This window comes from Lactuca serriola, chromosome 3 (assembly GCF_051521515.1).
Source record: "Lactuca serriola cultivar US96UC23 chromosome 3, Lser_US96UC23_V15, whole genome shotgun sequence".
Taxonomy (NCBI): Eukaryota; Viridiplantae; Streptophyta; class Magnoliopsida; order Asterales; family Asteraceae; genus Lactuca; species Lactuca serriola.
The window spans coordinates 110,613,967-110,628,554 of NC_136410.1; the positions used below are offsets into that span (position 1 = coordinate 110,613,967).

The following is a 14,588-nucleotide window of genomic DNA, read 5'->3' on the forward strand; positions in this document are numbered from 1 at the left end:
GAAACATCGAAAACTTTGAGGCCTCTCATCATTTTATTTCATCACACATCAACTATTTCATCTACCCATGTTATACCCAACATATTTGTAGATAAAAATACATATACAGTTTAAATCATTCTAAACATGTATAAAACATTCATTCAACATCCATCTCAAATAAACAAACAATATATATACACATACACGTATTTTATATAAAATATTTCATATCTATGTGTAAGATGAAAGTGACAATAAATTCACCTGATAAGATGGTGATTGGACAACACTTCGTTCCTTAAAAACAATCTTTTTCGATGAAACCTGGAGGTTTGCTAAAAAAGCGGGCTTTACGCCCGCAAAGTTTCGACTCGAAAAACTCTTTTTTCTCGGAGACTTCAGGCTCTCCGGGGCTTTCTTCTGGTGCTAGGATGGTACCCTAGGCTCCGGGGGTTTAGTTTAGTTTAAGAGAGAGTATAGGGTGAAAAAGTGTTGAAAATTGTAAAAGAAATCGGGCAGCCCCGCGCCCCTTTTATAGGTGGCCGAAGCCTCTCATTACGCTGAGCGTAAGTTTTTGGTATGCGGAGCGGACTACTTTATTTAGCCCTGCGATGGGCGTATTCTCGTACACTAGGCGTAGGGGGAACGTGGCACCTGATCGGATTCCGAGCTTCGGACGCGTCACAACTATAGACACACGTCTATCATGCAAAGTTATAGGGTGACGTGCCCGACTTCGGACCATATACACAAGTACGCTAGGCGTACTCCTGAACGCTAAACGTACTCCCTCGAATTTTGTTTTTCAAACTTCAAAAAATTATAACTTTTGCATACGAGCTCCGTTTTTTACGTTCTTTATATCCACACGTAGGTAAGACCATGTTTCGTTTAGACTCTGTCGGCTAATTCTGAGTTTCTTTTTAGAGTTATATGTTTAACAGGCGGGACAGGAAAAGTCCGTTAAAATTTCATAATTTCTTCATCCGACGTCCGTTTTCGTCTGTCTTTTTACCGTTGAACTACTACCGACAAGATTTTCGATTCTTGTTTCGGTTGTGTCGGCTAAAAAAAGCTTGATCAATAATTCAAATTCCAGGATGCTTACTGCTATACAAAATCTTAGAAAATCCATAACTTCCTTATACGAAGTCAGATTTAGACATTCGTTTTATGCACGCTCTTAGTTTAACGTATACTACGAATTTCATTTAGATCGCTAATGATAAAAATCATTTTATTGTAAACTCACTTTTTACATCACACAGCGTTGTGCCGGTTCTGTCGCGAAACTTCGACAGATCATAACTTCTTCGTTATAACTCAAATTTCGGTATTCTTTATATCTCTGGAATCCTTGTTACGACCAATACAATTTTCTTCATAGATATCGGGTTTGTTTAAAAATTTATTTTTGATGCTTATTTTTATTCTTAATTTATTATATCATAATAATTAAGTTTAAAACACATAATACTCAAATAATTCATTTTTATTACTTCAAAACAAGTTACATTGGTTGACCTAGACTATTAAATCATCTTTAATGCTTAGATCAGAAACGCGGGCATTACAGTGAATGACTTTATCTTCAAGAAAGAGCGTTAGTTATATCCTGTGTTGTAAAAATATTACATAGATTGGAAAATTTGTATTGGAGGTTGGTTACGGGTATTGTAAACTTATATAGTAATAGACTAAGACCCAAAAAAGATGCTTAGTTCAATTAAGTTTTGGAAATTATTTAGCATTAGATTAAGGATATGTGAGAATCTGTATTAGACCATCAACGTGTATGTCTAAGTTATCAAGCGGAGTATAGATGGCCAGCCCTGACTTAACTGTCTTATGGTATTGATGAATCATATTAATCCAAAAATGATTGTGTGTTTATTTGATGCGCCCCATCCCCCTCATGGATGCCTTTAGCGACTAACGCCTGTTGCCAAGGCTCACCAAAGCAGTATAGTCAAATCGTAGCTTATAGTAAATCCATCAGGATGAATCTTATAAGATCACTGTTATAGGATCAACATGTAAGGATCGACGGGATGTGTAAGTAAGATTAAAATGTCTTATAGATGTTTCTGATGTGTTGATTGGATGACAGTTGGTTTTGTAGGTTTATTAATTATGATTTATTATCATAATAACATTGTAGGATTGAAAACCCTATGTATTTCATCAGGTTTCCCAACCTGACTCACTCTATTTATATGCATCATAGGTAGTGATATTAAGACTACTGAAGACTTGAATAAGATGTTGAGTGATTGAATAGAAGACTTGCAATATTATTCAGAACCGTTATGTTTCTACGTTGTAACTTATGTAATATATTGATTATAACATCCTTAGTTTGAGACAATCTTTTGTACTCAAAATGTTTAATAAAATGGGATTTTCACAAACCAATATATTATGAGCATAAAAAAATCTTTTTTCCGTTCTGAAAAATTGGGGATGTCAAAGTTAGCACCACCACCTTTATCAACCACCACATATACATTCACAAATTTTCCTCTAACCACATTAATCACCTGGATCAAGTGTCTAACACCACCATCATCAACTATGACTATATAATAATATATTTTAGGATGTTGGAAAGCAAGACTAATATTATATTTATCGGAAATCATAGTCGGCTATTAGGGCGTGTTCGGCACGGAGCGTTTGAGAGCTTCTAGCTTCTAGCGTTGACAAAACGCTCCATTTAAAACAAAAAATCTCGTTTGACACTACAAGCTTCTAGCGTTTAGTTTAATCAAAACGCTCCAAATCCAAATGTCACTTCATGTAGCGTTTAACAAAATACTACAAGGTACAAGCTACCCGCTACCTGCTATAGGCGTGTTTGGCAAAAGTAGATGTTAGCTGGAAGCGGGTAGCAGGTAACATGTAGCAGGTAGCTAGTAGCAGGAAGCTGTAACTTTTATTTGTTATATGAGTGTTTGACAGAAGTAACTGAAAGCTTTTGAAATATATAAAATTACATAAAATCACAACTGATTAAAAATAAATAAATATATAAATATATTTTAAGGGTAATTACGGAAATTGATTTCAAAAGCTCAATAGCGTTTTGCTAAACGCTACATAAAATAACTTTTAGATTTGTAGCGCTTTGTTTAAACTAAAAGATAAACGCTCGTACTACCAAACGGTACTCTTTATTTGAACTAGAGTGTTTTGTCAAAAGTTAAAAGCTAGAAGCTTCCAAACGTTTTCAAAAGCTCCGTGCCAAACACGTCCATAAGCTACCCGCTATCAGCTAGTTTTGTCAGACATGTCCTTAGTAATTTGAAATTTAAAAAAAAAAAATCTTCCATTTTATACCTACGTATTATTGAGCTGAAAGTTGAAAATGGGTCCAAATTACAATCCATGTGCACAAGATCGTAGGTAGATCGAATGAAATAGTCACTTTCTTGTGGTGATTTTTAGAAAAATCCTAGGTGTTTGCTATTTTTTTGAAAAGAAATTAGGAATATTGATCAATTTTATAATTTTCTCTTAGTTCTTTATCAAATAAACTCTTGAACCTACCATATTAGTTGTTAGAAATGATTTTTACATGGTGGTGACAATCATGTTGTGGTTAGGTTGGTGGGTCATTAACTTAACCCGTACACGACCCATATAAATATATATGTCGTCTTGTTCAATTCTAATCCGAATTAAAGATTCATGTTCGTGGGTCAAATATGTGTTCATGGGTCACATGAAAAAAGTATAAATATCACATATTTATTTATTGGTTCTTATACTCTCATTTATTTAATAAATATGTTTTAATTTTTTTAATATAATAAAATAAACGAGATCATGGGTCAACCCGTAAAGTTATGTGTAAACCCAAACACTATCCGTATAACAAACGAGTTGCAGGTTAGCGTGTCAGAAAAATAGAACCCAAACCCGTTAATCTTAGTTCAGTGGTAATCTTCATAAAAGTCTCAATATTTTAGTTGTTGGTACAAAAAAAAACGTAATAATATAGATTAGTTTAAGGCTAATATTCACAAAATTTTCAATATTTTTGTTATTGGTAAAAAAATAACGTAATTTTCAGAAAAATTCAAATATTTTAACAAATACACGAAAAATAACAGGATACAAAATAAATTTACGAAACGAGCCAAACAGGTTATTCTAAAGTTTTATCCGTTTATAAACAAAAATTAATTTGATATTATGCCGTAAATAGACTTAATATATTGAAACTTTGTTGAGGTTCTTTTTAGGAAATGTTCTAGATTACTCTAATAATTATTGTGAACAAAAATATGTAAAAATAATTGGTATAACATAATAGTTGTTTACCTTGTTAAGGCATTAACTCATTTAAGTATTCGCCTTATTGACTTATTGCAACGACCATACTTTTTAGTTCATTTACAAAGTTAAAGCAGATAAGCAATACTATTAAATATCGGATGTAAAACAAAAAACATCGTAGATATAACAAGATCTTACCCTTTTCAAAAAGAAAACACACACACACACATTCCTCTGTTTTACGAAACCAGACAAAAATGGCGTCTCGAAGTTTTCCGGAGATGCCCACTCCGTCGTCGCTTCTGTCGGCGTACGCCTCAATGTCAACATCAATCATGCTCTTCCGTACAATGTTTGACCAGCTCTTCCCTAGACAACTCCGGCGATACGTCGTCGACGCCGTCCGTTTCTACTGGAAACCCAAATCCTCCAAACTCACTCTCGTCTTCGAGGAGAAAGACGGCATGTCCATGAACCACATGTTTGAAGCTGCCGAAGCCTTTCTCTGTTCCAGAATCAACCCCGATTCTGAACGACTCAGGTGATTCCCGAATCCCGAGTACTACTAATTTCTTGTTTCTGGATTTTGATCTGAAACCTACCCGGAATCTTATGTTTTCAATGATCATAGGATTACGAAATCTGTGAAAGAAAACCACATCAATATCAAGTTTGCAGATTCTGAGGAAGTAGTGGATTCGTTTGAAGGGATCATGCTTACATGGAAATACGTTCGTCACCAGCCACAGCCAAGCGGCGGCGGCGGGGATGACTCTGGTTACGGTGGCGGAAAGAATAGCTCCGGTGGTAGCTTTTCACTCGAGAGGAAATACATCGAGTTGAAATTTGACAAAAAATACAAAGAGACTATAATAACTTCTTACTTGCCATTGATAATTAAAAAATCTCAAGAACTTGAGAACGAGAAGAAAGTCGTGAAGCTCCATAACCTCCAATCATACGGCGGCGGACCCGGCGGATTCAAGGAATCGGTGAATCTTGACCACCCATCAACGTTTGACACATTGGCGATGGATCCGAAGATGAAAAAGGCGATCATTGATGATTTGGATTTGTTTTTGAAAAGGAGGGATTTTTACAGGAGAGTTGGGAAGGCGTGGAAGAGAGGGTATTTACTGTATGGTCCGCCGGGGACGGGGAAATCGAGCTTGATTGCTGCCATGGCGAATTATCTGAAGTTTGATATTTATGATTTACAGTTGATGAATGTTGGGAGTGATTCGAGTTTGAAGAAATTGATGTTGAGAACTTCGAATCGATCGATACTTGTGATTGAAGATATTGATTGTAGCATACAGTTGCCTGATCGGAAGGGAGCCATGCCCATGTTCTCTAAACTTCCCGATGTTAAACCTGTTCGTGATTCCCAGGTTTGTTTTTCTTTAATTAATTTCATATTCATTTTTATTTGTTTATTTTGCTACTCTGAGTTTGATTGCCAAGTGATTCATGCATTTGATTGGTTTAACTTTCTTTTTGTGTATTAAAAGGTGTGTATTTAGACTGAATATTCATAAATGATAAAACCTTTGCTTTATTTGGACAACATGCAATTATTATAGTATCATTTCTTTTTATTTTATTTTATTTTTTCTTTTGGCCTTTTTGTCTTGGATTTACACTTCAAATAATTACTATATATTAAAATTATATGATTATAAAAATATAAAAATATATGATCAACTTTTATTTTCTATTGAACCATGCCAAAATGAAATAAACATAATATACAATTTTTTCGTAAAATTTCTACCCTTGCATTCTTATCTATATGTTATTTTTAGTAGAAGAGAGAAATCTCGGATAAAATTCTAATATTTTGAGACAGTTTACGGTTTAATTTCAACTTTTATTTTTTAGACAGAAAAATCCTGATTATTTTATATATTACACAAATTAATGAAACAGTCATTTTTTATATTGTATAAAATTATATAATCCAGACTTTTCTTTTCTGTTAAAAAATAATGATGAAATTAAACCTTAAATTGTCCCAAAATATTGGAACTTTCAAAATAATTATTTTCAAAATAATTATCAGTTTCATGAATTTTTATAAATTACTTTATAACACGTTCCCACGTCCCTAAGTATCTGATTTTTTATTACTTTTTATATAATTGATTCAAAAAATAATAACGATTTATTAATTACACCCCTTCCCCCACACCACCAAGATTTAACTTTAGCTAATTAAACTGATCTCATGTATTTGAATTTTCAAAATCATGGATTTTTTTGCAGTACTAAAAAAAATCATTTCATAATAGGAATATATATGATATCTTAAAACATTTTTCATAGCACATACGAGTAATTTTGTTTTACATCTCATTATTTTTGTAGTTCTCTTTATCGGGGCTTTTAAACTTCATAGATGGGTTATGGTCATGTTGTGGTGATGAACGTATCATAATCTTTACAACAAACCACAAAGAAAGACTCGATCCAGCATTGCTACGACCAGGAAGGATGGATGTGCACATTCACATGTCATACTTAACGACTGAAGGGTTTAAGACACTAGCTGCTAACTATCTAAACATTCATGATCACCATTGGAGATTTAGGGAAATTAAAGAGTTGATTAATGACACCAAAGTTACACCAGCTGAGGTAGCCGAGGAACTCATGAAGTCTGATAATTCGGAGGTTGTATTAGAAGGGCTTGTAAATTTTTTGAAACGTAAGAAGACAGAAGATGAAATAACGAAAGATGGAGTGCATTATGGAGAAGGTGAAGTTCGTGAGCCAAAAAAGGCAAAAGTTATTTCATGAGTGAAGAACTAGGGTGGATAATTTTAACAATTATGTTTGATTTACCATGGAATTGAGATATTTTTATATTGATTTATGTATAATAACAATATATTTATATTTTTAGCGGCATGCACAATCTGATATCAGAAATTCACAAAATGTACTTTATTTTCTACATATAATTGCAAAGTATATATTTATTTAGAAATAAGAACAATGTATATAAATGTTTTTAATTATAACAACATACTTACATTTTGTTACTAATAATATTAATATACGTCATGAAATTTGTAAAAGTTTTATTTACAAATTGCCATTATCAATAAATTTATTATATTTGTAATTATAATAATGTATTTTGTTAATAATAATATTTTTCGAAACGTTAAATTATCAGCTAGCAAGCACACAAAACAACAGAAAATGACAAATTACGATAAATCAATATGCGGATGTTGTGCTAAGTGTATGGCTATCGGGTAAACATCACGCAACATAGCGTGACCACATCTTGGCCACATTCGTAACACCCCTCGCTTGTGTATTATAAAATCATACATTTAAAACTATTTTTTAGTTTTAAAATAAACTTGAAAGCTTTTAATAAGTTTGCGGAATATCAAATGGTAAAATAAGTTATCAAAAGATTTGTTGTTTTAAAAATGCAAGGTAATAATAGATATCGAAGCATGGATCAAGCTCAACAAATTCGGGGCCTTCTAAAAGTTCCAATCCTCTGTTTCCTTTAAAATTTTCAATTTGAACACACTTCAAAATACGTTAGGAAACGAATTTGTCTAGCAAGTTACCCGCGATTGATTCATTTAGAGTAAGGAATGAGAATACAACTTACTCAAATCAAACCTCAAAAAACAATTTAAAAACACAAACTAGTAGGTTTAATAACCCAATCAAAACAAAAGGTCTTGTATGAAGCTACACCCCGCCCTTATCAATCTCAATAGTCCAATTCACAAAAATTTGGGGGTTTAACATCTTGGGTTCATGGTTAGTTCCATCAAGGAACCACTACCAAATGTTGTCCCATAAAAATCAAATGTTCGGCAATTAACGGGACCACATTCTATGTTGTTAAATAGGGGGTAGCTAGCCCAAATGAGTAGTTGAGGTTTATCTCGAAATCTACTCACAAATGACGAACATGAAGAAAAATCAATATTTGGGTACACAGTAACCCATCCTAGCATGATATGCACAAGTACGATGCTTAAATCATTTTCAAGTACATAAATGTTTTGCTTTTATAATCAAACCAATTTTCAAAGATGACATTTCATGAATACACACATACATATAGTATACAAATATCAAGTAATATCATTTGAGGAAAACATTACAAAATTCAAAGTAAGGTACAAGATATGTGTTCCAAGTAACTCATCTTAATACAAACTTAACAAATATAATACTCATCTTTATCTGAACTACTATTGTCCAAGCTTTATGATACTCAATAACACATATGGTTATCATTAATATGTGTCAAAAGATAAATATACCCTTCAAGAATGGTTATAGAACATAATTATCACTTAGAAGTAAATATTCCATTAAGTGACCCATTAAGCCACTTATTAAACTCTTAACTCCAATATATAAATTTTATAGTTTCAAATTATTATTCTAAAACATGAACATAGGCGAAAACGATATGTGATTTCGAGTTCATATGCAAAAGCTATGAAAAAATAGTTTTTTGGCGACCAAGTATAAAATGAGTGCACGAGAATTATGTGTCGTGTTTTTCTAAAGAACACATCTCGTTCCCCTACACACCACGTTCTCGTTTAGAATGCATCATGTTTTACACAACATATTCCCATATTTGAGATTTTTTTATTCTCAATTGACCATTCTACTTTGCATATCTTTCGGGTGTATTTTCCAATTCACAGTCTACTATTTATATGGGTTCCCTCAAATATTTAGAAAATCTGATTATTTTATTATTAAAGGTGCAATGACTGAATTGTAATTGTTTAGTAGTTGAAAAAAATAAGCAATTCTAGAAGCTTCATCCCATGGACGGTTTTATGGAGCATTTTAGGGCTTTTGGAATCTTCCTATAATTGATAAGGATAACTGTCTTGAGTAGACAAAATCTGATTATTTTATTATTCAAATTAGGGTTTATCCTGAAGTTTCCATTGCTATAAATAAGACCCTTGGCTCTTAAATTTTGTGGGTTTTACTTCTCATAAGGTGAAGAAAGAATTTCTCTTCATATCCCCTCTATCCTATTGATTTTAGGGTTATAGTGTATTAGGTGAGAGCCATTAGAGGCAACCATACTTTTGGTGCTAGCTTTCTAAAGCAGATCTGAGGATTCAAGAGTGCCACATACAATTATAACACTAAAGGTATGTAATTTAATCTATTGATTTCGATCTAGTATAAGGTTTATGGTTGTTTCAATAGTATGTTTCTATAATATGAAAATACATAGATCTTTAGGTTGTATGTGCCCATAATTAGATTTTATGATAATTCCGTTGTACATATATGTTTAATGTAACCTAGAAAACCCATTATAAATATACCCCTAGTTCGAGGCCCACTATTATATGTTTTTTATGGTATCTTGGGGAACTCACTAAACTTTATGCTAACGAATTTATGTTTACCTATTGCAGGTGCTTTTGAAAGCATGGGGAAGAGCACGACGTGATTGCATCATATTTACTATTATGATTTATAAATGTTCTGCACTAATGAATTTATTACTTTGATTTATATTATCATATAAAATGAATGTTAATTTTTATGATATGATGGTATGGTTTCCTCTGTTTTTTAAAAATAAAAATTTTGATTTGAAATTTGGGATGTTACACCAACTCACGATAATGGTCGAAGATCATATTGATTGAATTGGAAATGAGAAAACATGCATGTCAAGAAGAGAAGAAATTTTATAATTTATCTATTTTTATGTAAAACTTCACTTTCTCTATCATAGGAGATAAATGGCTCGACTAGGAGGAAGTGAGGACGATTTCTTATTAAAATTTCTAAGATACATTATTGTTTCATTAACTAGGAATTATGAGATATATATGTTTGGGTCTCAAACAAATTGAATTTTTTTTTTGAGGAGACTTGAGCTAAACTGGATTTCGTTTTTGCACACTTTGCACTTACATGGTATTTATATGCAATGTATCCTATCCCCCTTTTGTGATAAGAAAGAAGAAAGCGTGAATCACTCTTTTTTTTCAATGGATATTCTCAAAAGCTATTTATAACTGGGCCTTGGGTTGGTGCCAGTTCAACATTGGTCTATTTGAAACCCTTTACAAGTGGATTACTAACCTCGGTCTATTTTGTAGCAACCCAAAAAACAAAAAGTTGTCTTTGATCTTTTTCAGTTTTCACTCGATTGTTTGGTTTATTTGGAAGGCAAGGAATGTAATTATGTTCAAGAAATGGTGTCCTAATCCAACCAAAATAAAGGATGAAATCCAATTAAACTTGTTAATTACGTTAAATTTCAAACATATTCCAAGCATTTTGGCACTCTTAATGCTACTCGATCACCTTATGCTTATGGCTTTATGTAATTGACTTATTAATGGTGGGATTCTGGGTAGTTTTCTATTAAAAAAAATTACATTTGGAGTTTCTTTGGGGTTTATCATTATCGCATGGGTGTATTAATTGTGTTTGGCATGAGTTTTTTTTGTATTTTTTTCATATAAATGGTCAAGCTCACATTCTAGGTTTTCTATTGTAGTTCGTATTTCATTTTCATCAGGTTGGTGTTCTTTCATGTTAATTCTAGTATTGGATGTGTTTGGTGTAATTTTATTTGGTTTTTGGGATATATCATCCACATTTTCTTGTATGTTCCATCTTACTACTTCAGGGTGGAGTCCTTAATTTGTCTAATTATTTCAAGATATTGTATTTATGTTGCTGAACCGTTGTGTTACTTTTCAAGTCAGCTTAAATTTCAAGTCATATAGAAGTATATTGGTATTTTGGGCGAAGAAGGGAAAGTTCGTTGTTATTAAATGACTCTCTTTCAGATTAACTAGGATTTGGAGTACGCCTCTTTTTTATAATTATGGATGGAAAGAAAGACTACTACTCTTTTGATGGAGCTTAAGGAACTCCAAATTCAAGATTTTTAAAGGAATGATAAATTGCAAGTACTTGGTTTTTCTATGCCAGTAGCCTTAAAGTTCGATGCTATTTCTTGAGGATTTTAACATCTAACTCACATTTTTGTAATATTTTATGAACCTTGTATTTTGAAGGTGTGTGGGAGTGCTTATTATTAAAAAAAAACACTTTTAACATATTAGCTTATTAAGTAATAGTTGTACAACAACAGAGGTCTAAAAAAATATTTGAGAGTTTTTGATAAGTTAGTGATGAGTAACGTATCCAAAATAACTTGTGTCTGTTGTGGGATGACTAAGTTGTTTTAAAAAACAAATCTATATAAAAATACTACTTTTAACTGTCTGGTTGGACTGGGAATTAGAGAATGGGATGATTCAATTATCACTAGTTTTATTCCTATTATGCACTGAAATGAAAGGTTTTTACATAAACCCAGTTGAAATAGTTGAACCGGTGTAATCGGGCAAGATGTTTGATAACTGGTTGCAGACCCATTCTTTACAAATCTATTTACACCTCTTATCATTATGCACATCTGTTGTTTGATAACCGGTTGCAAACCCATTCTTTGCAAATCTATAAAGTGAATATGAGAACCTTTTAATATGAGATAATCAGATAACATTTGACTTGATTTATAAAACTCATATTGGCCAACTTTGTATACCATAAAAAATGACAAAGAACTTCTATGTACTAGATCTTTGATAAGTTTTTCTATATTGCTTAGGTGATGTGGTTTGATTATTAAAAACGGTGTAATGTCCCAAAAATACCAAGTAAAAACTTCATTTTTAGTTAATCAAACACTTCATTCATTTATTTCAAAAGATAATAAGAGTAATAGTATTCTCAAAACATTAGAGTAAAATCACAAATAACCAATGCAGAATAAACTCTAGGGGATGAAGTGTGATCACGTTGGGCCTTTCCCTTTGGAACCGGAAGTACCTGAAAAATGTTTAAACCACAAACCGTAAGCATAAAGCTTGGTGGCTTCCCCAAATTACGACATATCATACATATAAACGGGCCCAACCTATAATAACGGGCACAACCCTTCATGCCAATGGGCCTACCCCAATGAAACACCCCAAAATACGACCCAAAATTTTTTCGTTTTAACAATATTAAAAAATCATATACTGAATGTTATCTCATGAAAACCATACGTCAATATCTCAAGCCATAAATAAGTATCATGATAAAAACTGTATCAAACTGTATCAAATCACATATAAGGAAAAACTGAATAAACTCCCATGAATAAAAGTTGAAGTTGTAGTGTGTGCGATGCCATCATCCCAAGCTCTTCACTTTATTTGCGGAAGTACTTGAAACAAAAACTGAAAACCATAAGCATGAAGCTTAGTGAGCCCCCCCAAACTACCACATACCATACAAACATATAACAACTACTGGGCCTTGCCCACTGCATCGGTGTAACATCCCAAAAATACAACCCGAAAATTTCATTTTTAATATAACAAAGATCATAAAACTGAGTATCACATAATAAAACCATAAGTTGCGTATCTCAAACCCATAATAAAATACTGTGAGAAACACTGTGTCACAACTGTATCAAAACATATCTAAGAAACTGAATCAACTCCCAGGACAAAACTGAAGCTGTGGTGTGTGCGATGCCATCATCTCGAGCTCTTCCCTTTACTTGCGGAAGTACCTGAAACCAAAACTGAAACTGTAAGCATGAAGCTTAGTGAGCTCCCCCGAACTAACAGATACCACACAATAACAAATAAAGCACATACTGGGCCTTGCCCACTGCATCGGACCGAAGTTCGGAACTAACTGCGTCGGACCGAAGTCCGGAACTAACTGCATCGGACTGAAGTCCGGAACTGACTGCATCGGACCGATGTCCGGAACTGACTGGGACCTTGTCCCCTGCATCGGTCTGGAGTCCGGAACTAGCTGCATCGGACCGAAATCCGGAACTGTCTGAACATAGCAAAACATAAACACGTATTTGCTAACATAACACATATACTGCATCGGACCGAAATCCGGAACACATAACACATAGACATGCCTGAATCACAAAGACATCAAGCACCCTAAACTACTGCTTCGGACCGAAGTCCGGAACTAACTGCTAGCTAAACGGGCCGGCATTGTGGCCGTAGACCCGTTCCTACTGGTAGGAAACTCACCTCGTGAACTAGCTGCTGAGTGTATGGCTCTGGAAGCTATCTGCTGCTGCTCCGTATCTCCCCGGCTACAATTCCATAAACACACTCAATCAAATACTAAGAACTGTGTTAGGGTAAAATGACTATTTTACCCCTGGCCAAAATCAACTCTCCCGGTCAAAGTCAACTTACAGTTGACCCGACTCGCCGAGTTGGGCCGCCAACTCGCCGAGTCCTTACTCTCATTTCTCAACCCTGTTCGCTGCTACTCGTCGAGTATGGCATCAACTCGACGAGTTTCCTTTCGATTCTAGAACTCAGGATATCTGCATCCGACTCGCCGAGTTGTATGAACAACTCGACGAGTTGTTCTTGAATCTACAAAGATTGCCTTGGACTCGCCGAGTTGTATGAACAACTCGTCGAGTCCCTCCATTACTGAGTCTGACCTCTGGCTCACTGAGTCCATTCTACTACTCACTGGTCCCCACTCGGAATCACTCAAAAGGGGACAAATCGGGGACTCGCCGAGTCCGAAGAACGACTCGCCGAGTCGCATGCATGCAGTTACTAAAAACTCGATTCTGCTTGAATCCAGCGCATGTAACTTGTAGATCCGGGCTTCTTATGCTCGATTAACACGTAAATATTCTATCTTTACGTGCCCATAAGCATCCATGAAGATTAAAAGGCTCAAAAAGCATAATGAACGCTAGATCTAGGGTTCTCATGCAAGGCAACTTCGAAAAAGGCAAAAGATCAGGGCTCTAAAACTCCTAAATGAACAAATCTAGGGATATCTCGACCCAACAAGGCATCCATACAACCAAAAAGCTTGGAAAATACATTAAACTAGCCTTAGAGGTGTTCTAATGGAGGTTTTAAGCACAAAACAGAATAATTCCGAGACATACCTCAATGAACTCTGACTTTGGCCTTGGATCTTTGCTCTACACTACCTCTTTTTGGTCTTTTCGTCTTTTTCTTCTTCAATCCTTCAAGAATCCACACAAAAACACTTTAATCATACAAGGAATGGTTTAGGGTTTCTCACAAGCTCTCTGAGGGTGAAGGAGGCGAGTTTGGGGCATATAACATTGCTTAAATAGTGAGCAAACCTGGGGATTTAGGGTTTCTTCCTGGCAGGCGGACTCGCTGAGTCCCGAATATGAACTAGTCGAGTCGCTGACTTACACGTGCTTGAATCCCGTCTCTACTCGACGAGTCGGGCTATAG

General features: G+C 34.3%; 1 protein-coding gene across 1 annotated transcript; it reads left to right on the plus strand.

Moving 5' to 3' along the window:
* Window positions 1–4,520: 4,520 nt before the first annotated feature.
* Window positions 4,521–7,167, plus strand: LOC145093033 (AAA-ATPase At3g50940-like). The gene is made up of 3 exons (XM_079031071.1): window positions 4,521–4,804; window positions 4,895–5,654; window positions 6,631–7,167. Exons 1-3 carry the CDS (start codon window positions 4,521–4,523, stop codon window positions 7,060–7,062), a joined length of 1,476 nt encoding a protein of 491 aa, XP_078887197.1. The 3' UTR covers window positions 7,063–7,167.
* Window positions 7,168–14,588: the final 7,421 nt, after the last annotated feature.